Raw genomic sequence first — 25,885 nt, 5'->3', positions numbered from 1 at the left:
TTGCCTTTTTCTCAGCCGACCCTGGCCTTTGTCCATTTGCCCACAGAAAGACACCCCCATCACCCCTCCCATCGTTTCCGGGTGATGAAGATTGTCTGAGACAGATTCCTAGAATGAACAACCTTCTCTCCTGAGGTCTCGCCCATTGCCTCCTTATTCACCAGAAATGTTTCCTTCCCTGAAGCTGAGAGAGAGAAACAGAGAGACAGATCCGAAGACGGCCAAGCCAGGCCAGCATCTCCTGGGGAGATCTTTGGGGTGTGGGGTGACTGATTCATCCAGTTGACCAGTTGACTATCTTCCCAGCTGTAAGATTCCCAGAAAGGCTCAGAAAGAAGTTGAGGAGTGCACACAAAAATTTTAAAAATTGGCCTGGCATGATGGCTCATGCTTGTAATCCCAGCACTTTGGGAGGCTGAGGCGGGTGGATCATGAGGTCAGGAGTTGGAGACCAGCCTGGCCAACACAGTGAAACCCTGTCTCTACTAAAAATACAAAAAGTAGCCAGGCATAGTGGCAGGCGCCTGTAGTCCCAGCTACTTGGGAGGCTGAGACAGGAGAATCACTTGAACCTGGGAGGTTCACTGCAGAGGTTGCAGTGAGCCGAGATCGTGCCACTGCACTCCAGCCTGGGCAACAGAGTGAGACTCTATCTCAAAAAAAGTCAGTAAATATAAAATAAAAAATTGGAAAAGGGGGCCAGGGGCCGGCCGCAGTGGCTCACTACTGTAATCCCAGCACATTTGGGAGGCCGAGGCTGTCAGATAACCTGAGGTGAGGAGTTCGAGACCAGCCTGGCCAACATGGAGAAATCCCATCTCCACTAAAAGTACACAAATTAGCCGGGCGTGGTGGTAGGTGCCTGTAATCCCAGCTGCTCCGGAGGCTGAGGTAGGAGAATCACTTGAACTCAGGAGGTGAAGGTTGCAGTGAGCTGAGACTGCTCTCCAGCCTGGGTGACAGAGCGAGACTCTATCTCAAAAAATGAACAAATAAATGAAAATTAAGAAGAACTGAGGAGACTCAGCCTGTCTCCCAGGAGTCCCACGAAGAATTATTCCCCACTCTCACCCCCCACCCATACTCTCACCATCACACCAGGCCATGGATGAGTGTCTGTGCAGATGTCTGTATAAAGGTGTATGAGCACTGAACGGAGTGAGTGGCAGCATGCCATTTACATACAGATGACTGAGCTGTGGGCCCTTGGTTACTTACCTCATCTCTCAAGTCTCAGTTCTTTTCTATAAAATAAGGAGGTTGTATTCCATGGACTCAGAAGTCTACAGCTATGTTAATCTATGACTATTTTAGGGGTAGAGACCAAGGAGAATATCCCAACAAGAGAGTGTCCTCTGTGTCTGTGGATTTAGGAAGGTTCTCTGAGAAGAGAGTGGTTGAGTAGGCTGGGGTAGGAAAGGAAGAGGAGCAGGTAAGGCTTGGGGTAGGTGTGTATCTAACGGATCTGGACAAGAGGGACTGGGCTGGAATGTCAGGGGAGCCACAAGAAGAATATGGGGACTGGGTTGGGAGTTGATGCCCAGAGCTTCAGGACACTCCAGAGGTGATATCCTCAATGCAGAAGAAGTTGAAAGGCTCTCAGGGAGCAAGGAGCTGGGAGGGTGTCAGACAGAACCAGAAGGACCTGTGCTGGTTGGAAGAAAGACATCTGAGGAGCAGTGATCAGGCCAAGCCTTGACCAGGGACCACTGGACCAGGAGCCTCCAGGACACATGGCTTTCAATGTAGGGAAGAGCTGTATTGTGGGGGACCTTGTCCTTCTGTGCTGAATCTCCTCCAAACCTGTTGACATCTGAGGACCCTGTTCCTTGAAGTTTCCTGGAATTTTCAGTAGTACAGGGGGTGTCCTCCAAAGAACTTGTGGGTTTACCCTCAAGATATCCATGTCCTTTACCCCTTTTTAGGAGTGCAGAAGTGGCTCCTCACTGAAAGACTGACGGTCCCCAGGTATGTATGTTTGGATGGGAGCACTTGTGTGCACAATGACATCTGTGTTAGGGAATGGGCATGTGTATGGACTCGGCTGTGCCTAGATGGGAATTTGTGGGTGGGGGTCTGTGCAGGAATGGGGTTGCTGCTGAGGCTGGGTGGGGCTTGGGAACACCTGTGAAAGCTTAGCCCCTAGCTCTGGGGAAAGAGGGAGGAGCCTGGAGAAGATACAGGACCACAGCGAGAGAAGTGTTTCAAAGAGAGCCGGCCTAGGCCAGGGAGGAGAATGAATGGGCCTGACGAGGAGCGAGAATCTTTCCTCAGTTACAGATCTTAACAAGAACAAAGGAGCAGGGAGGAGGCGTGGCAGAGAGGGAGAGCGGAGGGTGAGCAGAAGCCAAATGGAGAAGGAGGACAGAGTGGAGAGGGAGAGCAGGAAGGACAGAGCCAGAGGAGACTGATTCAAGGAGAGGCCCAGTCAGTTCAGCTGTGGTTGTGAACCCGGTCTGTGCTGGAGTGGGTCCTGCAGCTCGGGAAGGAGGAAACCCTCCCTGCTCTTAGGTCCAGGGGTCTTATAGGGGACCGCATACAACCCCAGGTAATTTCACCGTGAGCTAAAGGTCGTTTGTGTGGGGTTGTGGGAGCAGAGATGGGTTGCTAATCTTGCCTGGGGTTTCAGAGAAAGCCGGAGGGGAGGATGAGCGAGAGACTGAGATACATTATATAGATATAGTGAGAGAGGGAGTCTGGCAGGGAGCAATCTATTTTGAGGGACTAGAAGAGGCCAAGCTCTGGGCTAAAGAAAATGGCCCAAGAGATAAGTATTGATCACAAAGCCTCCTCACTGAAGCTCTCCCTGACCCCCTCAGTGGACGACATCAATCACTCCTGCCTTGGTGGCTCCTCCCAGAAGACCCTTACATATTTAACTTTTCTCTTTGATGATACAGACTAAATTATGTCATGCCTAGTGCCAGGCATTCCATTGGTGCTTAACAGATGCTCCATGAATAAATGAGTAAATGAAGTAGTGTGCCTTGCACCCAGGAAGAGCCCTCCCTCATCCATTTCATTGATGAGGAAGCTGAGGCTGTCCTTCAGCTTTGGGAGGATTTAAAACTAAAATCTTAGCATCTCTGGGCTCGAACAGTCTGCTTTTCTAAATAAAAAAAAAAAAAAAAAGCTTAATATGCTTTTAGGCTTGATGACTTGATTTATTTCTATATTTCTGTTAGCGTCTATGTTGGTCAACATAAATCAATTATAAATTAAAAATTACTGTGAAGGCCTGGCACCGTGGCTCATGCCTGTAATCCCAGCACTTTGGGAGGCCGAGGCAGGCAGATCACCTGAGGTCAGGAGTTGGAGACCAGCTTGGCTAACATGGGGAAACCTTATCTCTACTAAAAATACAAAAATTAGCCAGGCGTGGTGCCACGTGGCTGTAATCCTAACTACTCTGGAGGCTGAGGCAGGAGAATCACTTGAGCCCTGGAGGCAGAGGTTGCAGTGAGCCAAGATTCACCACTGCTCTCCAGCCTGGGTGACAGAGTGAGACTCTGTCTCAAAAAAAAAAAAAAAAAAAAAAAAAAAAAATTACAGTGAAAATAACTACCATTTGAATTTCTTTTTTAAAAGGTAGGTTTGGAGGCTATATATACCATCTTTCAGGTTTTCACCCAGGAACATTTTTTAAAAATCTTACTAGGCAACAATAACAAAAATGGGAAGGATCAGGGAGAAGAGAGTAGGAGTGGAAAGAGTCTGGGCAGGAATGTAGGGCATGAGAGAAACCTGGTGAGAAACTAGAATTCTGTCAGCTCCTAGATCAGGACCAGGAGCGGGGCTGGGCTCCTCCACGCTCTGCACTGCTTCTCCCCCAGGGGGAGCTGCAGAGAATCCTGTGCCGGGGCAGCACAGCCCTGAGTGATCTGGTTCTGGTTCTGGTTCTGGTTCTGGCTTCCCGCAAAGCAAACAACTTTGAACCAGGCACCAGCGCCCCCTGCGTCTGTCATCCTTTAAGGGAGCCACTACTCAGTCCCGAGAAGTGTTTGTGCTTCAGTTAGAGCTCGCCCCAGTTCTTCCTGACTCCTTAGTCTGCCCCAGCTTGCTGCCAGCTTGGCCCGGCTCCTGCCCTCCCACAGTTCAGCACCCACTGCCTTCCACATCCCCCACCCCCATCCCCAACACACGCAGTCTGGAGGTTGCCATACTGGGAGAAGGGTAAGGCAGGACACAATTTGTCTTCGTGTAATTATCTGTCAGGTACAGCTCGTGAAACCTCAGCCACCTCCCTGCAACCATGCAGGAAAATAAATGACACAAGAGCACGCAGAGACACGGCGGCACCATCTTCCCCTGGGCCCCCAGCGAGCTTGCGGGAAGAAACTCAGCTCAGCCGAGCCCAGGGGTGCTGATACCCGCATTGGAGCCGGCCACCCACCTTCCCCTCTTCCAGGCCCTGCCACTGAAGCTTTCATCTTTTCAGCGTGTTCCTTGCTGTGGAGGAGGGGAAGTCCATTTGGTTTCTAAGAAGTCATGAATGCCCAGAGAGAAAGAAAACAAAGTCTTGGCTATTTCTGATTAGCGTTGTTGGAGGTGGGAGAGAGGCCTTAGGATTGCTTATAATTTCTAAAATGGACTGTAATGCAGCTACACATGCAATATACTCAGTGCCTGCTCTATGATAGTGATAGTGATGACAGTTTTTAGGAGCCAGCCTGTAGGTCCCAGGCACCACGCTGTGCTCTTTGCACATGCTTTCTTGTTGGGCCCACACAATAAAACCCCGTGGAATGGACGCGTTTATCATCATTGTGGTGATGAGGACTTAGAGGCTCAGAGACGTCGACTGACTTGCCCCCAGACACACAGCTGGTTGTACCTAACTCCCAGATTTTTCACCATTAGCAGATGGGGCTCTACGTTCGGTGGGGGGTGGAGGTGGTGGTGAATGGGAGGCGGGACCCTTGACTGCAGAGTGGAAGGGGGTGGGCTGGGGTAGCTGTTGCTCACTTCCTGATGAGCTTCAGTTTCTTCCTCTTGAGATCTTTTTGGATCTTTGTGAGAATTAAACGAAATGCAACTCTTGGTACTTATTGGAGCTCAAGAAATTAGGTGGCTCATCCTTCGGCCCTCCATTGTCCCGCTGCACACAGAGGAGCTTGGTGCTGGGGGCTTGGCCGGCCCCTGAGGACTCAGAGGGGCATTCTGGGTCAGGGGATCCTGACTGTTTCTGTGCCCAGGCCCCCTTTGGCAGTCTGGTGAAGCCTGTGGACCCCTTACAGTGTTCCCAAATGCAGAAGCTGAAATATATAGGATTACAAAGAAAGCCAATTTTACTGAAATACGTTATTGAAAGCATCAAAAAGCAAATTTGTGACATAGTAATCTACTGCCTTCTTTAACAATGCATTCAATAGTCAGATCTAGTGGCAGATCTAATAACTACTATAATTTCCAAGTTGTGATGAGTATAAACAATATTTCAAGAGACTACAACAACTGATAGGATATGAAAACATTTTGATTTCTATTAGTGACAGAGACATAGGTATTGCTAATACTATTGGGGCTTGTAATAAACACATACTAAGTTCACTCAGAGGTTAGTGAAAATCTAGTCATCCTCCCATCCAAGTACTAAGAACCCTCAAAACATATCCATGGATCCCAGGTTTAGAGTAGAAGTAACTGGTTGAAATCCATGTTAATGTAAATTTTAAAAGTACAAGTTAGAGGTATTTTTTAAAGGAATAGATACTTGGGGAGATCAAGTAAAGCCTTTCTTCAGACAGAGAGGATTTGACAGTAAGTGTGCCTACCTTTTGCTTTGTTCTACTCCAAAGAGCTTTTTGGAATATATAGGGCATTTTTATGGACCTGGGACCATTTTTATGGCCCAGGGTGGTGACCTGTCCAAGAGCCCTAAGGGGTAAGCACTGGAAGCAGGGCTCAAATCCTTCAGTGCCCCTGACTCTGATCCTCTGTGACCTCCGCCTCCCTGGGCAGGGTGTCTCGGGTCCCGCTCTTCCTCTGCCCACTCAGTTGCTTGCCCTGCTCCCCTACTCCTCCACACTGTGCAATACCTCCTGTGTGGCTCACTGTGGCACAGCTGTGAGGAAACCTTGCTTGGGATATTTGTCTGGGTGGCAGTGGGGAGCCGGCCTCAGAGGAGCTGTGGCAGCCCCTTCAAGCTGAAGAGAAAGGCAGGGTTACCATTCATTTGGGATGAAAAAAACAGTGGCATTTACTGGGGATGAGGGAGTGGCGGTCAGAGGCCCTCTTGGTTCTCCTCTGGCAGACTGGGTAAATTGGGTTGTACAAAGCCAGTGGTGACTAGAGCTGCCCACATCATCTCACTGGGAATTGAGGTGGTGTCTTCTGGGGTCGAACAGTAGAAAGAATGCAAACCTTAGACTCAGCAGATCTGGCTGCACCTCTGACTTGCTTTGAAACCTTTAGCAGGTTACTTTACTTCTCTGAGCCTGTTCTTGTAGAAAGAAGACTAGCTTCCTCTCAGTATTCTTAGAAGGAGTTGGGATAATGTAGGTGAAATCATTTTTAAACTCTAAAGTGTTAAATAGGCACTCATTATTATTAACAGGAAAGTACAGTTTTTCCCAAATCACATTTGTATGGCTGTCTTCTAGAACCATTTTACTCGGATTGAGCATTAATTGAATCAAGGAGACCAACTAAACTCCAAGGAACATGCTCTTGCTAAATCACTGCTCCTTTCTGAACCCAAGCCAGGCATATTGATTTTTCTGCATATATTAAAAAGGATGTAACTATTTAGCTTTTCCTGCCTGGGACAGTTACAGTAAGAAATACTGAAGGGCACTTTAGACTTCACAAAGATTCTTTCTGTCTATTTCCTTAGCTCCTTACAATCCTATGAGATGTGTGTATTTCTTTTCCTCTCCATTTTACGCAGGAGGAAACTGAAGCTCACTTACACAGGGAATTAGTGGCCGGGTCAGTCTAGGAGTCCATCTTCTGACTCCTTCCAGTATCTAATTAGAATTAAGACAGACTCATTCAGCTGGGGGGCGTTGGCTCATGCCTATAATCCCAGCACTTTGGGAGGCTGAGGCGGGTGGATCACTTGAGGTTAGGAGTTTGAGACCAGCCTGGCCAACATGGCGAAACCCTGTCTCTACCAAAAATGCCAAAAGTTAGCCTGGCATGGTAGCACATGCCTGCAATTCCAGCTACTCGGAAGGCTGAGGCAGGAGAATCGCTTGAACCCGGGAGGCGAAGGTTGCAGTGAGCCGAGATCACACCTTTGCACCTCTGCCTGGGCGACAGAACGAGACTCCATCTCAAAAAAAGAGACAGACTCATTCAGGAGATTCGGGGGGTGGAGGCAGCAGTAATTAAAAATAAATAAATAAATAAAAAAAGCCTGGGGAGGCATTACAATATGAAAATCATTCTTGCTTAAAGGAAGACTGGTAACTGGGACTCTGCATGGATGTGTCACCTATTCCCCTATTCTTGGTGTTTATCATCCCCATAGCCGGGTCAGCTGCCCCTATTTACTCATAGTTGGAAGATGTCACAGCTCCTAAAACAGCTGTTTAAGGGACACATTATCTGAAGTGACTTTTCCTGTTCTGGAAGTGACCATTTTCGGAGGAGCTTATTTTGCTTTTTGTCCTGAGCCCACTCTGCTGTTCTATTTGTGCGGGGTTTCTGCCCTCAGGTGGTGAGAGAGGTGAGCTACAGGTGCGCTAACAGGTTCTGGGAACTCAGCTGTTGCCGATAGGCACCTTACTGTGGTGTGTCTAGAAGGACTGTCACTCACTGTGTGGTGCTCTTGACACAGGGGTCTTCCCCAAGTACAGATGGGACCTTGTGCACGCAGATCTCGGCTTCCAGCAGGAAAGCATCTTTGTCCCTTCACAAAGTTTTGTTTCCCAGACACTAGATCTTGACTCTGAATGCCAGAGAAAGCCAAGAACTGCTCTGAGCTGATGTTGGAGAAAGCAGTGTTTCAAAAACCTTGCCTAGGCATTTTATATGAGGTGTCTTTTTAAAGCCTCAACTATCCTGTGAGGTAAGTGTTGTGTCCATTTTACAGATAAAGAGATGGATAAGATAAGGAAATTTATTTATTTATTTATTTATTTATTTATTTATTTATTTTTTGAGGCAGAGTCTCACGCTGTTGTCCAGGCTGGAGTGCAGTGGCGCGATCTCGGCTCACTGCCGCTCCGCCTCCTGGGTTCACGCCATTCTCCTGCCTCAGCCTCCTGAGTAGCTGGGACTACAGGCGCCCGCCACCGCGCCCGGCTAATTTTTTGTATTTTTAGTAGAGACGGGGTTTCACTGTGGTCTCGATCTCCTGACCTTGTGATCCGCCCGCCTCGGCCTCCCAAAGTGCTGGGATTACAGGCTTGAGCCACCGTGCCCGGCAAGATAAGGAAATTTAAACTAAAGAGTTTAAATCAGCGGTTCTCAAACTTTTCAAGTCTGCCTTTACAATCTTAAAAATTATGGAGGATCCCAGGCCATACACGGTGGCTTACGCCTGTAATCACAGCACTTTGGGAGGCTGGGCAGGTGGATCACGAGGTCAGGAGTTCGAGACCAGCCTGTCCAATATGGTGAACCCTCGTCTCTACTAAAAAATACAAAAATTAGCCAGGCGTGGTGGTGCATGCCTGTAGTCCCAGCTACTCAGGAGGCTGAGGCAGGAGAATCACTGAACCCAGGAGGCGGAGGTTGCAGTGAGGTGAGATCGTACCTGCACTCTAGCCTGGGCAACAGAGTGAGACTCTGTCTCAAAAAAAAAAAAAAAAAAAAAAAAAAATTGTGGAGGACCCCAAAGAGCTTCTGTTTGTTAGAAATTAGCACTAGGCCGGGCGCGGTGGCTCAAGCCTGTAATCCCAGCACTTTGGGAGGCCGAGACGGGCGGATCACGAGGTCAGGAGATCGAGACCATCCTGGCTAACACGGTGAAACCCCGTCTCTACTAAAAAAAAAAATACAAAAAAGTAGCCGGGTGAGGTGGCGGGCGCCTGTAGTCCCAGCTACTCGGGAGGCTGAGGCAGGAGAATGGCGTAAACCTGGGAGGCGGAGCTTGCAGTGAGCTGAGATCCGGCCACTGCACCCCAGCCTGGGTGGCAGAGCAAGACTCCGTCTCAAAAAAAAAAAAAAAAAAAAAAAAAAAAGAAATTAGCACTAAACTTTTAAAAATACTTATTTCATGTAAAAATAACTATGATAAACTTATTATATATTAACAGAAATAACATTTGGAAAGAAGAATGACAGTGTTTTTACATGTTGGCAAATCTCTTTAAAATGCGTGATGTAGTCTTTCAAAAGCTCTTCTGTACACTCATGAAATTAGAGTGAAAAATATCAATATTTTTATTAAAACAGTTTCCAGTTCATGGATCCCTTGAAAGGGTCTTGGGGTATCCCTAGGGATCCCAGAACCGTATATTGAGAACCACTGGCTTAGGTAATTTGCTGTGGATGCACAGCTGGTATGTATTTGCTGTGGATGCACAGCTGGTATGAAGGGTGGAGCCAGTATTCCACTCCCAGTTTCTCTGAGCCACGCCTCCACACTCAGGCCTCCCCCACCTGCCCCCTCTGGGCACCAGAGGCCTCTGTAAAGTGAGAGTGAAATTCTGGGTGGGTCAAGGACCTTCTGGCTCTGACACTCCATCAGTCTGTCTGGATGATGGCAGCTCTGGGCAGTGCTGATTCTAGGGCTGCTGCCCCTGCCCACTTAGGGAATCCACAGTTTTTGAGCTTCAGTGGTCTGGAACAGTTAGAGAGCATCTCACAATCGCATGAGAAGACAGCTCTGTGAGTCCCAAACTTTTCTAAGTTTCTCACCCCACCCCCAGTTTGTGGCATCACCTGTTTCAGCTACTGACCCAGCCAGCTGGCACTCCAAGTTAGAAACATGGGAGTGAGCAAAGGTCCTTATTGCTATTGCCTGCTTTTTGACAAAGTTCTGAAGATGGACCCCTTTGAATTCAACTTTTACCTCTCCACACACACTCTTTAAAAACTATTGAACAGACTGGGCGCAGTGTCTCATGCTTGTAATTCCAGCACTTTAGGGGGCCAAGATGGGCGGATCGCCTGAGGTCAGGAGTTCAAGACCAGCCTGGCCAACATGGTGAAACCCCATCTCTACTAAAAATACAAAAATTAACCAGGTGTTTTGGTTCACGCCTGTAATCCCAGCTACTTGGGAGGCTGAGGCATGAGAATCACTTGAACCTGGGAGGCGGATATTGCAGTGAGCCCAGATGGCACCACTCTACTCCAGCCTGGGCAACAGAGTGAGACTCTGTCTCAAAAAACAAAAACAAAACAAAACAAAAAACAAAAACAAAAAACTACTGAGCAGAGAAATGTTTACAAAAGGGCAATTCAGGTGGAAAATATACAACAGGCAAAGTCAGAGAAACAGGACAAAACCAGGAAGTTTGGAACGTTTTATGATAAAACTATAGCATTTTAGCCTATCTTCTTACCAAAGGGTAAGAAATCGGGAGAAATTAGGAAACTTAGGAAAGTTTTTGATAAACTTTGGAAACCTTTATGATAAAACTATAGCATTGTAGCCTATCTTCTTAATTTTTCCCTATTCCTATTCATCAACCATGCCAGATTAACCTTGATTGTTTATTTCATGTGTCACTTTCCTTCCCTGGCTCCCTCTAACTTGAAATTGAACACCCTAGCCTGATATGCAAGGTCTCTACCATGGGTGGGTGCTATTTTCTCACCTGACTCCCCATTGTTCGCCTGCATGCATCATGCAGCTGGCTCACTGCCCCCTTGTCATGCCTCGTGAACTCCCTTCCACTATTAAGTCTATCCTGGCTGTTTCCCTAACATTGCAGCTGCTTCAGGATGCTTTCCCTGATTGCTGCAGCCCACAAGGGCCCTTCAGGCTCTAGAATGCCAACACCCCATCCTTGACCTGTCTCAGAAACCGCCTGTGGCTGCTGTTAGCCCAAGGGAAGCCCTTAGCCACATCTGGAACGAAAGCTCCTCAAAGAAGGGATTAACATCCAGCCAGGCATGGTGGCTCACACCTGTAATCCTAGCGCTTTGGGAGGCTGAGGCGGGTGGATCACCTGAGGTCAGGAGTTTGAGACTAGCCTGGCCAACACGGTGAAATCCCGTCTCTACTAAAAATACAAAAATTAGCCGGGCGTGGTTGCAAGTGCCTATAATCCCAGCTACTTGGGAGGCTGAGGCGAGATAATCGCTTGAACCTGGAAGGTGGTGGTTGCAGTGAGCCGAGATCGTGCCACTGCACTCCAGCCTGGGCGACAGAATGAGACTCCGTCTAAAAAAAAAAAAAAAAAAAAAAAGAAGGGATTAACATCTCATTGCTCTTCACCACCTTCTCTCTGCTGCCCATTGCTCACTGGCTGCTTCATGATGGTCAGTGCTTGTTGACTTGGTGCCTGAATGTACAGGAGCTGGAGCTGCCAATAGACCTCTAGGAGGGTGTTGGAGAAAAGCCATAGGAGACAAGGGAGGCAGACACAAGACATCCCTGGCAGAGGATCTCCCTAAAGAGAATATTATAAACTCATGCCAGCAGCATTTTAGAGCAAAATGATTTCTGATAGAGAAAGAAGAGCTTCCTCAAAGCTGAGGATGTCTTATTCCATGATGAATGCAGGGAGCAGCATGGGAGAGGAAAATAATACAGGCTCTGCTATGGGCCTTTGAACAGATAACCAGCCTCCCTGATGCTCTGAGCCTCAATTTTCCTTGTATAGGAGGGATAATGCCCTTTTCACAGCATAGCTAGGTAGCAAAAAGATACCATAGGCTAAGAACAAGTGTATAATTGATGCTCAATATATAATACATGTTTTTAAAATTCTGAAATTTCCAGCCCAGGAGATCTTCTGGAAAAGCGATTCCCATTATGGTGGACGACTTGATTATAGTCCTTTATGGAGGTGGAGGGAGGGACTGACTATCCGGCTGAATCCCTTTACCTTTGCGGTTGCTACAAGGATCAGGTTTGCTGATCTTTTGCTGCCATCTGATGGCCATAAGCTTAGAATGCAGTCTGGCTGGTTTGCCATTAAGTCCCAATAGTAGAAACAGAAGAATGTAGGGGGGTTTGAGGAGTTTAGGGAGTAACTAAATCCTGGAGGATGGAAGGAAATGGCTCTGAGCTCCATGCGAAGAGGGGAACTTTGAGTCCCTGGGAAGAGTGAAACAATCTGGCCCAGGAGTCTTTTTGTTTTGTTTTGTTTTGTTTTGTTTTTGAGATGGAGTCTCCTCTGTTGCCAGACTGGAGTGCAGTGGTGTGATTTCGGCTCACTGCAACCTCCGCCTCCCAGGTTCAAGCGATTCTCCTGCCTCAGCCTCCCAAGTAGCTGGGATTACAGGCATGCGCCACCACACCCAGCTAATTTTTGTATTTTTCATAGAGACTGGGTTTCACCATGTTGGCCAGGATGGTCTCGATCTCCTGACCTCATGATCCACCCGCCTCGGCCTCCCAGACTGCTGGGATTACAGGCATGAGCCACAGCACTTGGCCAGGAGTCTTTTAATACATGCACCTAACTGGTAAATGCAGAAATGCACCAACTGGAAGGAGCCTTAGAGATCTATCCCCATACCCCCTCCACAGCTCAGTCACCAGTGATTACTGCCCACCAGGGTTCTGTGGGATACAGTCCCACCTATGTCTCCAGCCTCATAATGCTTTATTTTTGTGTTCAATTTCTGTGTTCCAGAACTGCTGACCACCTTTCTATCTCATTGACTGCTCTCTTCACAGGCCTTGGCCGGTGCTGTCTCTCTCTCCGGGGGTCTGGCCCTTCTGCTTTTGCCTCTCATCTGTTTCTCATCCACTCACCCTTCAGTTCTCAGCCCAAGCATTACTTCCTCAGGTAAATCTTCTCTGTCTAGGTGAGATTCCTTTCATATATACTCTCGTAAAGCCAGATTCCTTTTTCAGAGCACTTTTCTCCATTTATAATTTAAAAATCATATATGCAATTATTTCATTAACATCTGTCTCTCTCACTGTGCTGTATGGGCTCTAGGAGAGAGAAGATGGGGCACCTTCCTGCTACTCTTGTATCCCCAGCACCCAGGACAGGGTCTGGTGCACAGTAAGAGCTCAGTAAATATCTGCTGGGTGAATAGAGGCATCTGCATGATAGGAAAGAAAGATTTGAAGAGTGTTAGGAGTGCTGAAGATCTTTCTACCAATTCCAAGACATGCATAGACCTTTGGTGAAACTCCTGCCCAACAAGAAGAGGCATGGAATCCATGCCCACTCACGTCAAGACACCACTCCGCATCCCACCCCTAGCACACACTATTTTCCAAGCACACCATGCTCCATTGAGAAGGAGTAAGATAGCGAGCTTGGGAGGAATGCGAGTGGCCTTTAATAAAGAGCGCCTCAGCTGTCAGAGGCAACCGGGCTATGTCTTTCTCAGCCATGAGGCTTTTCAGTTTCATCTACCAGCTATTTGGTGGTTTGTTTCTGCCAAAGCTGGTCAACCACAGAAACAACACCCACCACCACCATTGTCAACAGGCACTCCAGGAGGCAGGTAAGAGCCCTCACTGGGTTGGACTCCCCTTGGGTCTGGTAGCAACCAAAGGACTACAGCACCAAAGGACCAAGCTTCTAAATTTCTGTGGGCTAAAGTGGAGGTGAAAGAGTGACCCATGCTTTGAGATGCAGAGTGCATGGCCCTCACATCCAGAGTGACTTATTCTTCCAGTGGCCAAACACAGTTCCATGATTGTAAGCGGTGGGGAAAGGTTTAGAGGGAAGGGGCCCTGGTTTAAGACTTCCAGAGTCAAATGCGTGTGCGGGTTGAGGCAAGGGGACACCTGATATGATGCTTCTAAAAGGAAGGGTTAACAATAGAGCTGGTCAAAGAGGTTCTTCTCCTAGAAAAATATTCATTCATTTCAGGTCAAATCCTCCCTAGAGTAACCCAACCCGAATTGGATAAGAGTTTGGTTTTTCAAAAAACTGCCTCTTTAATTTGGATTTCATTTGAAAAGGGAGTTAACTTGCTCCAAATTCTGAAAGGACAAAAAACGAAAAAGAAAAATGATCATTTTAGGATATGATATTTTAAAATTTTGTCAACCCACTAAGTTGGAGGGTGAGAGAAAAGAAGGGAGAAAAGTATATGGTACTTCAAGTCATTTCTTAAGAAAAAAATACTTTTTACTCCCAGCATTAAGTGAAGAGGAGGAAGGAGTGTGCCTACAATTCAGCATAGAGTGAGCCATTTCATTTCAAGGATCTTCTGGAAATGAGCTTCCAGAATAGCTTCGTCATATAACTTGAGATGCTGAGATGCTGTGAGCTCCCAATAATTTCAATATCCCACGGTCAGCCCATGCCCAATTTATAGAGGAAAATTTAGGCTTTGTAATCAATTTTTACTTTTCTATGTACTTGTTTCTTTCCTCTGTTAGTGCAGAAATCAAGGGCCATTTACTATTTCAGTCTTGAAGATCCACACACACACACACACACACACACACACACACACACACACACACAAAAGACATTCAAACTCAGAAGCTGGGACAAGCCAAAGAAGCGCAGAAGGAGTGCATTATAAGAGGGGTGGTGGCAGAGGAAGGAAATGAGGCCTGGAGGGACATCTGGCAATGGAGGGATAGGGTGGCTAAAGCAGCTCTGGCTCCCCAGGCTCTGGGTTCTGAGACAGCTCCAGTGGCCCTGCCTCTTGTACAGCCAGGTCTTCACCTCAGTGGGATCCCCACCAAGAGATCCAGATCTTTATGGCAGCCGTGTTGCCTCCTTTCTTGGGTGTGTCTCTCCGTTCTTGTTGCTTTTGTCTTTGGTTACTTTCCAGACCAAGATGAGTACAGTGACCAGAGTCATCAGGGGTGTAAAGAAGAAGAGAACGTTTACCAGGTAAGCAGGATTAGATACGGCAGTGGTGAGGGTACCCTTGTCCCATAAGAAAGCTGGAAGTTGTGGGGAGGACATAAGCTTCCAGAAAGAGCTGAGATAGATACATGGTGCAAGCCAACTGCCCACACCACCAAGAAAACACCAAGAGAATTGGGCTTGCTCTTGTTATATCCCAGGAGTGGATGTGGTACAGCGACCAAACATCTACTGATTCCGTTCCTCACATGGGGCTATTCTCCTTCGGATGTAATGGAGAAGGCATAGACGTTTGCTCAGCGAGGCCAAACAACTGCTTCCAATACAAACACAGATGATAGTTCTGTTAGCAAAACTTCCGGGTGGTCGGTGGGGCTTCTGGGGCTTGGTGATGTCACTGGAGGGTGAGGGTGAGACTAGGGTCTGAACCAAAGGTTCTAGTCCAGAAACCTGTGCTCTCTGAGCACGGTCTCCCCTCACGTATTGCCTCCAGATTGAAAAGGGGGTTCCCCAGTTGCCTGTGATGATGCCCCTTCAGTTCTCTTTTATTCTTTTTTTTGGTCCTCTTTTTGAAAACCTTTTTGATTTTAAAATAATTTTAGACATACAGGAAGTTGCAAAGATCCTAAGAAGATGTCCTGTGTACTCTTCACCTAATGTTGCCCTGTAGTACACAATCAAAACCAGTGAATTGACATTGGTACAATGTGTAGTCTATGCCGTTTTATCATACCTGTAGATTCTTGCAGCCACCGCTGCAATCAAGATAACAGAACTATTTTATCACCACAAAGATCTGGCCGGTTGCGGTGGCTCATGCCTGCAATGCCAGCACTTTGGCGGCGGAGGTGGGCAGATCACCTGAGGTCAGAAGTTTGAGACCCGTCTGGCCAACATGGTGAAACCCCATCTCTACTAAAAATACAAAAAAATTAGCCAGACATGATGGTGGGCGCCTGTAATCCCAGCTACTCGGGAGGCTAAGGCAGGGGAATTGCTTAAACCAGGGAGGTGGAGGTTGCAGTGAACCAAGATGGGGCCACTGCACTCCTGGGCAACAGAGTGAGACTCCGTTTCAAAAAAAAAAAAAAAAAAAAAGATCTGCTGATGTCCATATTCTATCACTTCAATACAAAAGTAGAAACCTTACCTTCTTGTAAGTCCCTTGTTTTTCCACTTATGATAGTAATTGTATTAAATATTTCATCTATATACATTGAGATCTGCATTCAGGCTATGTTATACTTTTTGCTTCAGCCATCAAACAATTTAGAAAACTCAAGAAGATAAGGAAAGTCTGTGTATTTACACAATTTAAAGTTCTTCAGCTCGGGTCATTTCATTTTCTCTTTTTTCTTTGATGAAGTCTGGCTCTTCTCCCCCAGGCTGGAGTGCGGTGGCCTAATCTCGGCTTACTGCAACCTCCACCTCCCGGGTTCAAGGGACTCTCCTGCCTCAGCCTCCGGAGTGGCTGGAATTACAGGCGCACGCCAACATGCCCGACTAATATTTGTATTTTTAGTAGAGATGGGGTTTCATCATATTGGCCAGGCTGGTCTCGAACTCCTGACCTCAAGTGATCCGCCCGCCTAGGCCTCCCAAAGTTCTGTGATTACAGGTGTGAGCCACCATGCTCAGCTAGGGTCATTTCTACAGTTCTATTTTCAAGTTCATGGATTCTTTTCTCTGTGCCCTTTGTTCTGCGATTGAACTCATCCAATTAGGTTTTTTTATTTTGGTGGTTATATTTTTCAGTTCTAAAATTTCCATTTAGATTCTAGTCAATAAGATTTTATATTTTTGTGCCAAGTGTATTCTTATCTTTGTCAGATAATTCCAATATCTGTGTCATCTCGGTGTTGCCATCTGCTGATTTTTTTTTTTTTTCGTTCAAGTTGAGATTTTCCTGGTTCTTGGTATGATGTGTGATTTTTTAATTGCACACTGGACATTTTGGGTGTTATGAGACTCTGGATCTTACTTGAATCTGTTTTAGCAGGCTTCCTCTGACTCCATGCCTGTTAGGGGAGGGGGTTTCATTTTGCTAATGCCAAGCAAGGGTGAAGGTCCAAGTTCTCCATTTAGCCTCCTTTGACTACCCAGAGTGGGGAAAAAGGTGCTTTACTGGTGGATATGGGATTCCAGACTTCCCAGATGGCCTCCTCTGACTTCGCCCTGGCAGGGTTGGAAGGGTGCCTTGTTACTGCTGCTGGATAGAGAGCTCATTACCTCTTGATAGGGATGAAAGTCCCAGCTTCCCACTCCATATTGTCTGATAACACCCTGCTGAGGGATGGAGTCTGGGGAGGGTACCTCCTTACAGCTAATTAAAGGTGGAAGTTTAGGCTCCCCACTTGGCCTTTGCTAATAGGGGCAGTGGTGGGGCTGTGATTTTTTTCCATGGTGTTTGGCTAGAGTAGGGCAGCTGTTCTCTAAAAGTTTCTGCCTTCCTGAATTGCCTTCCTAGTGCTTTGGCTGAAGAGAACAAGCAGGCTTTTCTTGGGACCTTATTTTGTGCATGCTCTTTGGCATTTCTGGGCTGCTTCTCTAGCACCTAGTTCAGGATATGCAAGATAAACAGAAAATCCTCGAACTCACTACCATTCAATTCTTGGGTTCCAAAATCAAGGTTCCAAGGTTGCTAGTCAGTCTGCTGCTTTTTCCACACATTTCCGTCTTTTTATGTTAGTTTTATGTATAATGTCCAGGGGTTTTAGCTGTGTTTAGTTTAGCAGGAGGAATGGGAAGAAGTGAATCTACTCCAAGTACATCCACTCTTCTTTGTGTAGAACCCCTTGGTGCTATACCAAGGGTCAGGCAAATGATGGCAGTGCGGGAGTCACAGGACTTGAAGTCCAAGGACTCAGATCAGAGTCTGGGCACTAGTACTTTACATGCTAGTGACCTTGGTTAGGTCATTTAGTGTCTCTGAGCCTCCATTTACTCATCAGAAATGGAATTATGGTGATAATACTGAATTTATAGGTTTTTATGAGAATAAAATGAGATGATAAATACATAATAACTTTCAAACCATAAAATTCAATACAAGTGTAAGTTATTTTAAATACGATCTAGGATGGAGGTGAAGAGAAGTGAAGAAGGGGTATCTGGGAAAAATAAGGTAGTTCAATTTTTCTCAAGTCAGTTCCCTCACTCTCTTATAACATGCAAAGATCTACAAGTAAATTGCCCCCCACCCCCAATTCCAAGATCTCTATATCAATTCCCTAGAGCATGGAAATGGCAAAATATATGATTAAATTAAGGATCTTGAGAGGAGGACTTTATCCTAGATGATCCAGGTAGGGCCTAAATACAATCACATGTATCCTTCTAAGAGAAAGGAGAAAGGAGTTTTGAGAGAGACAGAACACAAAGGAGAAGACAGAGCAGACCGAGAGATGTGGCCACGAGCCAAGAATGACAACCATCACCAAAAACTGGGAGGGGCAAGGAGTGGATTCTCCCCTATAGCCTCCCTCCAGAGGTATTTACATCTTGATTTCAGACTTTTTGCCTTCAGAGCTGTGGGAGAATGAATTTCTGTTGCCTTGAACCACCAAATTTGTGGCAATCTGTTATGGCAGCCCCAGGAAGTTAATACGGGAACCTTAGAGAAGTCATCTATTCCCACTCCTTCACCTAAGAGATGAAGAAACTGAAGCATAAAGAAGGGAAGTGACTAAAGTCACACAATTATTGGCACACTAACAGGATCTTGCTCTATTGCCCAGGCTGGAGTGCCGTGGCATGGCCTCAACCTTCTAGGTTCAGGTGATCCTCCCACCTCAGCTTCCCTCGTAGCTGGGACTGCAGGTGCATGCCACCATACCTACAGGTAGCACCACCACACCTGGCTTTTTTTTTTTTTTTTTTTTTTTTCTGTATTTTTTGCAGAGATGAAGTTTCACCATGTTGCCCAGGCTGGTCTTAAACTCCTGGGCTCAAGCTATCTGCCCACCTCAGCCTCCCAAAGTGTTGGTATTACAGGTGTGGGCCACTGTGCCCAGTCTGTGTCTTCTTTTTAAAACATCTTTATTGAGATATATAATTCACAGACCACACAATTCATCCATTTAACGTGTACAATTCAATGTTTTTTGTTATATCCAGGGAGTTATTAAAACATTGCTATAATCTTATTTTGGAATATTTTCACCACCTACCCCAAGAAGCTCCATACTTGCTAGCAGTTTTGTCTGAGTCCTTTCTGGTTCCCTGTTTCAGGCATATTGATTTCTTCTCCCCAACCAGACTTGACTTTGCAGTGCCTTGTCTTTTGTATTCCTCTCTCATTCCCTAGTCAGCTGCTTCTCATGAGGCCATGGTTTGACTGGTCGCCCCAGACTCCCTTTAGACGAGGAGTTCATCATTCTTTCCGGCTGGCACTGAGGATTCTTTGATGGGGCTCTGGCCCTGGCAGCTGGCCTGCTGACCTGTGGGAAAACCCTACAACACATCATCCCCTGAACCAACCGTCAAAGAGATCAAGGTTCACTTATTCTTCATTTATGTCTAAAGAGATAGAGTCTGGAAACTGAGTCACACTGAAGGGCCAGACAGCTTTGGTTCCCTCTAGTATCTTCAGAGCAAGCTCCACTGGCTCACCCACAACTCCACTGAGGAAAAGCTGACCACTGGTGAGGGCTGGCTGGCATCTCTGGATGACCTAGAGGGCTGTATCTGGAAGCCTAAGTAGAAAAAAAGAAATAGAACATGCCGTTGGGGGAACACTTGCTCTACATTTCTGGTGTTTTCTTTCTTGGGGCAGAAACCCTATTAAACAAACAAACACTCCTGGCCTCTCTAGGCTCTGGCTGTCACTCTTGGCCCCAGGATGCAGAAAGCACCCCATGCACCTGCTGCTTTTTGTATATTTCCCAGGGGCATGTCCCCAGGAGTGAGAGGCCTGTGTTTTTCATTGATAATTATGTTGGGTGGTGAGTCAGTCCACCATGGTTTTTTTTTTTTTTTTAATCAGTATAGGGGAGTTTTGCCCTCTGCCTCATTTCTTTGTCTCCACTGGTCCAAAACTTGGACGAGAAAAAGAGACACGTTATATATTAAGGTGGAAAACGGAAACATTATGTACCAACCACTTAAACGTCAAATACCTGAGTCCTCCATGGACTCTGAACCAGGCCCTGAGTTTTCTCACCTTGATGATGGCAACAGAGTTCCAAGAGCCTCCCAGCTTCCAGTGTCTCTCATCCCTTGAGAGCATTTAGTTTAAATTTCTAATGTGGAAGAGAAGAGATTAAAGTTTACCGAACCTCCACTAAGATGATTTTCTAGGTGCTTTGACATGGTGTTTTATTTAGAACAACAACTCTGAGAGATGGTAACAGCAATAATTTATTGCATTCTTTCTTTCTTTTCTTTTTTTTTTTTTTTAAGACGGAGTTTCACTCTTGTTGCCTAGGCTGCAGTGCAATGACATGATCTCGGCTCACTGCAACCTCAGGCTCCCTGGTTCAAGCGATTCTCCTGCCTCAGCCTCCTGCATAGCTGTGATCACAGGTGCCCACCATCACTCCTGACCAGTTTTTGTATTTTTAGTAGAGAAGGGGTTTCACCATGTTGGTCAGGCTGGTCTTGAACTCCTAACCTTAGGTGATCCACCTGCCTCGGCCTCCCAAAGTGTTGGGATTACAGGCGTGAGCCACCGGCATTATTTCTTTTCTTACGCTAGTTACTGGGCTGTTATACCTGCATCAGCTTGCTTTGTTCTCTCAGCTAACTGAGGCTCGATGAGACTGAGTAATTTGCTCAAGGTCATGCAGAAATTAGTGCTAGAATCAAGCATTTAATTTAGGATTAAAAAAAAATTTTCCAGCACAGTGCTTTTTTTATTCTCATGCTGCTTCTGTTGTAGTACTGTTCATATATCTCTGAGAAATCTAGAGTCATTAGCTTTTTATCTAATTTTTATTAAAAAATTTTTTTAAATAAAAATAATGTATTTTTAAGATGTACAACATAGTTCTTTAATATAGATACATAGTGAAATGAGTACCACCATCAAGCAAATTAACATGTCCACTTCCCCACACAGTTATCTTTTTTTTTTTTTTTTTTTTGAGACGGAGTCTCGCTGTGTCACCCAGGCTGGAGTGCAGTGGTACAATCTCGGCTCACTGCAATCTCCGCCTCCCAGGTTCACGCCATTCTCCTGCCTCAGCCTCCTGAGTAGCTGGGACTACAGCACTCGCCACCGCGCTCAGCTAATTTTTTGTATTTTTAGTAGAGACGGGGTTTTACCATGGTCTCAATCTCCTGACCTTGTGACCCGCCCACCTCGGCCTCCCATAGTGCTGGATTACAGGCATGAGCCACTGTGCCCAGCCTTCTTTTTTTTTTTTTAAGTGGTGAGAGCCCATGAAATCTACTCTCTCAGCAATTTCCCAGTTTATAGTACAGTATTATCAACTATCACCAATGTATCTTGTATCATTGGAAACTCATTCTTAGGGGTTTGTAGTACCCTCTACTAATTACCTGTTCAACTACTTCAGCCAGTGGTTTGTGTTTGTTTGGTTGCTTTTGTTTGTTTGTTTTTTCAGACAAATTCTTGCTCTGTCGCCTAGGCTGAAGTGCAGTGGTGTGATCTTGGCTCGCTACAACCCCTGACTCCTGGGTTCAAGCTATTCCCCTGCCTTAGCCTCCTGAGTATCTGGGACTATAGGCCTGCACCACCACACCCAGCTAATTTTTGTATTTTTAGCAGAGACAGGGTTTTACCATGTTGGCCAGGCTGGTCTGAAACTCCTGACTTGAAGTGATCCACCCGCCTCGGCCTCCCAAAGTGATGGGATTACAGGCATGACCCACTGTGCTGGGCCACAGCCAGTGTTTTCACTTGACTCCCACATACCTCTTTGCCCTGCCTTCTTTCCTTTTTCTATCTCTGAAGAATTCCTCCCACCTGGGACACATCCCCTTCCTGTTCTTAAAGACAAAACTTAAAGAACAAGAAGGGAGTTGTCCCAGGTGGGAGCAATGAAGAAGTCAATGAAGACTGAGAAACTGCTTTCTGATCACCCTAAGTCAATGTTCTCCCAGTCCTCCAGGCTGTTCATTTGTTCTTTCATTAATTCATTAATTTAATTTATTTATCCCAAAACATTTATTGAGGTTTTTTTTTTTTTTTTTTTTTTTTTTTTTTTTGGTGCCAAGGAGAAAGAGCCAGGAGCTCTGAAAGAAGCAATGATAAATCAGAGGTGAAATTTTGGGGAGTTTAAATAATAGTATATGGCTGGGTTGTCAGGTTGAGGCAGGGATATCATAATCTTTCACTAGTGTAGGAGCACTTGAGGAATAAGGCAGCCCAACAAATATGTAGTGAATGCTACGTTTTAAAAATTATTGCCAGCTGCGTGTACATTATCTCAGTGTCCAGAGTGTCCCTCCTTCCGGTTGTGGTCGGGGCCCCATCCCTTTGGCCTAAGGGATTCTTGCTTTCTCTCTTTCAGAGTCTCTCTCTCTCTCTCTCTCTCTCTGTTTTTCTCTCTTTCCTATGTTTGTAATGTCTTTCTTTCTGATGGCTGTTTCTCCTCAGCATGGAAATGTTAATATCCTTATTGTAATAATATTTTTGAGCACTTACTATATGCCAGGCAGAGACACCATATGTGGTTAGTCGAGTAATAACCCCCCAAGGATGTCCACATCCTAGTCCCCAGAACCTGTGAATATGTTACCTCATATAATAAAATGGACTCTGCTGATATGATTAAGGATCCTGAAACGAGGAGACTGTCCTGGATTATTTGGGTAGGCCCAGTGAAATCACAAGGTTCTTTAAAAAATCAGACATAAAGCAATGTGACAACAGAAGCAGAGAGAGGGAAGGGGTAGGGAGAGAGAGAGACAGATAGGAAGAAAGAGATTGGAAGATGGTAAACTGCTGGCTTTGAAGACTGATGAAGGATGCAAGCCAAGGAAATATAAGAAGACTCTAGAAGCTAGAAAAAGAAAGGAAATAGATTCTCCCCCAGAGTCTCCCAAAGAAATGCAGCCCTGCCAACCCATTTTAGAACTCCTGATCTCCAGAACTGTAAGGCAGTAAATCTGTATTAAGTCAATACGTTTGTAGTAATTTGTTACAGCAGCAATAGAAAACTAATACACCATGCTAAGTCTCTCTTATTTAAAAACCAAACCAGGCTAGGCGCAGTGGCTCACACCTGTAATCCCAGTACTTTGGGAGGCCGAGGCGGGTGGATCACCTGAGGTCAGGAGTTCGAGACCAGCCTCAACATGGAGAAACCCCATCTCTACTAAAAATACAAAATTAGGCGGGCATAGTGGTACATGCCTGTAATCCCAGCTACTCAGGAGGCTGAGGCAGGAGAATTGCTTGAACCTGGGAGGCGGAGGTTGTGGTGAGCCGAGATCGTGTCATTGCCCTCCAGCCTGAGCAAGAAGAGCAAAAGTCTGTCTCAAAAACAACAACAACAACAACAACAAAAACCAAACCAAAACATCAAACAAACAAACAACTGCCTTGCTCCTGTGTTCTATCTTACTTTCTATCAAAGCCAAGCTTCCTGAAAAGTGCTGCCTCTATCCCCTCCCTCCCACGTGCTCTGAAGCCCACTTCAACTTTTCTTCCATCTTTGCCACTCAATTTTTCCCAGGGCCAACAATAAACAACTTCATTCCATATATAAGAGCACTTTCCAATTCTACCTTGACATAGCAGAGTTGACCAATTCCTCATTCTCTAAACCTCTTTCTCCTCTTTGCTTCAGTGGTGGCATGCCCACACAATTTTTCTCCTACTTCAGCTCCTCCTCTGCCTCCTGCCTCCAGTTGTCCTTCTGTGTGTTTGGTGTTTCCCTAGTGTCCACCTACAGTCTTTATCTTTTGAGATCCTCTCTGGGTTATCTCGTCCATTCTCATGGTCTCAGTGACAGCCTATGTTCCAATGGCTCTCTAATATGTATCTCTACTCAGATTTCACTCCTAACTCCAGACTCATAAAGGGAACATCCCATTGTCTTGTCTAGTTGAATCTTCCCACAAGCATCTGTAACCCATCACACCCAAACCCACCCTAATTATCTTCTCATTCAAATCTGCTTCTCCTCCATACCCTATCTCTAAAACAAAGAACGTGGGATTCGTGACTGCTCTTTCTTCCTGACTGTCTGCATTGATTCAGTTTCAATGTCCTGTCAATTCCACTTCTGAAACACCTCCCCATATGCATCTCTTCCTCCTTATCCTCACTGCTTCTATGTTAGTTCAAGCTTTCACTTCCTAGTCCTCAGCAGTTCTTTCCTGGGTCACCACAATAGTTTACCGATGGTCTTCTTACTTCTAGTAGTCTTATTCCCTTATCATATATACTATTCAGTGTTAAGGGAGTAATACACATAAATAAGTCAGGCCACTTCTCTTCTCAAAATCCATCACTTGGGTCCCTGTTGCCTTTAAGATAAGTCCAAATGCCACCACAGGGCTTATAAACTCTACATTCATGATATGTTTTTCTGTCCACTTCCTAGTCTCTTTTCCTGTCCTACTTTCTCAGGCATCTTATATTCCTTTACAAAAGACACCTTACATCAATAGCAAGTTCCAGGTAATGAACTGGTGAAGAGCAGTGGCTCTGGACTCAAACTTCTGGTTTGAGTCTCAGCTTCATCACTTATTAAGAAAACTGTGACTTTGTTCAATATATTTAGTTAGCCCCTCCACGCCTCAGTTTCCTCATATATGAAAGCGGGCGAAGGACCTATTTCAAAGAGTTGTGGTTGAGCTCTTAATGTAGCATCCATCCTAGGATAAGTGCTCATCAGGGGCTTATATCTATGATCACCTGGCTTCTGTACCTGGTGTTCACTCTGTCTGCAATTCTGCATCACCTCCCTCCACTCTACTCTGCTCGGTTAACCCCAACTTTAAGACTAAGCCAGTGTTGTTTTCCTTGGGAAACTTCCCCTGACCTCCACCACTTTCTGGCCATAAATGCATAACCCTATCATAGTGCTTAGTGCTGAAACTGTTTGCCTCTTCTCACTAGATCCTGAGCAACTTGAGAGCAGGAATTATATCTTTAACTATCCACAGAAACTTGCATATAAATATTCTTCAATATATATTCATTGGGTGACCAGATGAGTGCAATATTCTGGATAAATTAATGTTTTATTTAATCTAGGAACATGATTTTTTTAGACAAAAATGCCGCCCCCATTTTAAAGAACAAAATAGATTATCCAGGGCAGATAATATGGGGAGAATTTTATGTCTGGAGCTACTTCCTGGGAATGATATTCTGTGTCACTCCAGGGGTCGGAAGGCCAAGGCACATTTTTTTCTGGGGCACAACTGTTGCTTTCTGTTCTATTGTGGAGGTGTGGAGAGGAAGAGAAAGAGAAGGAAGGACAGGCCCTAGCCCCTGAGAACTCTACCTTAGTGTCCAAGCATAGGAACAGCCTTACTTTGGGGAAGCTGTCATCACTCACTGTGTCCCTAGTAGCATGAAGGGCCCCAGCTAGATGTACATTAAAGCCCTCTCAGCCCTTCAAGGTCAGTTAATATTAACAGTATTTTGTTGAACAAATAAATGGTGAAATGTTGCATCCAAAGGCTGTTGTGTAGTAGTAGAGGAAGCCATAATTTCCCTTTCATTATAGTCAGTTGGTGGGAAGGGAGCTCCTACTGGCTGAATCAGGCTTTTTTGTTGTTGTTGTTCTTTTTTTTTTTTTTTAAGATGGAGTCTTGCTGTGTCACCAGGCTGGAGTGCAGTGGCACGATCTCCACTCACTGCAACCTCCACCTCCCGGGTTCAAGCGATTCTCCTGCCTCAGCCTCCCGAGTAGCTGGGACTACAGGCGTGCACCAGCATGCCCAGCTAATTTTTGTATTTTTAGTAGAGACAGGGTTTCACTATGTTAGCCAGGATGGTCTCAATCTCTTGACCTCGTGATCTGCTTGCCTTGGCCTCCCAAAGTGCTGGGATTCCAGGTGTGAGCCACCGTGCCCTCCCGAGTCAGACTTTTAATTAA

General features: G+C 45.9%; 1 protein-coding gene and 1 pseudogene across 1 annotated transcript; both read right to left on the bottom strand.

Annotated features, from left to right (window-relative positions):
* Positions 1–14,145: 14,145 nt before the first annotated feature.
* Positions 14,146–15,201, bottom strand: SMIM42 (small integral membrane protein 42). Its single transcript, XM_074040102.1, has one exon. The coding sequence runs from the start codon at positions 14,961–14,963 to the stop codon at positions 14,751–14,753; it is 213 nt and encodes a 70-aa protein (XP_073896203.1). The 5' UTR covers positions 14,964–15,201; the 3' UTR covers positions 14,146–14,750.
* Positions 15,202–18,885: 3,684 nt separating this feature from the next.
* LOC102143309 (RNA polymerase II elongation factor ELL2-like) overlaps positions 18,886–25,885 on the bottom strand; it is a 45,890-nt pseudogene continuing 38,890 nt past the window's right edge.

Source organism: Macaca fascicularis, chromosome 1 (assembly GCF_037993035.2).
Source record: "Macaca fascicularis isolate 582-1 chromosome 1, T2T-MFA8v1.1".
NCBI lineage: Eukaryota > Metazoa > Chordata > Mammalia > Primates > Cercopithecidae > Macaca > Macaca fascicularis.
Note: the sequence above shows the minus strand (reverse complement) of the source record. Positions and strands in the feature narration are given on the sequence as shown.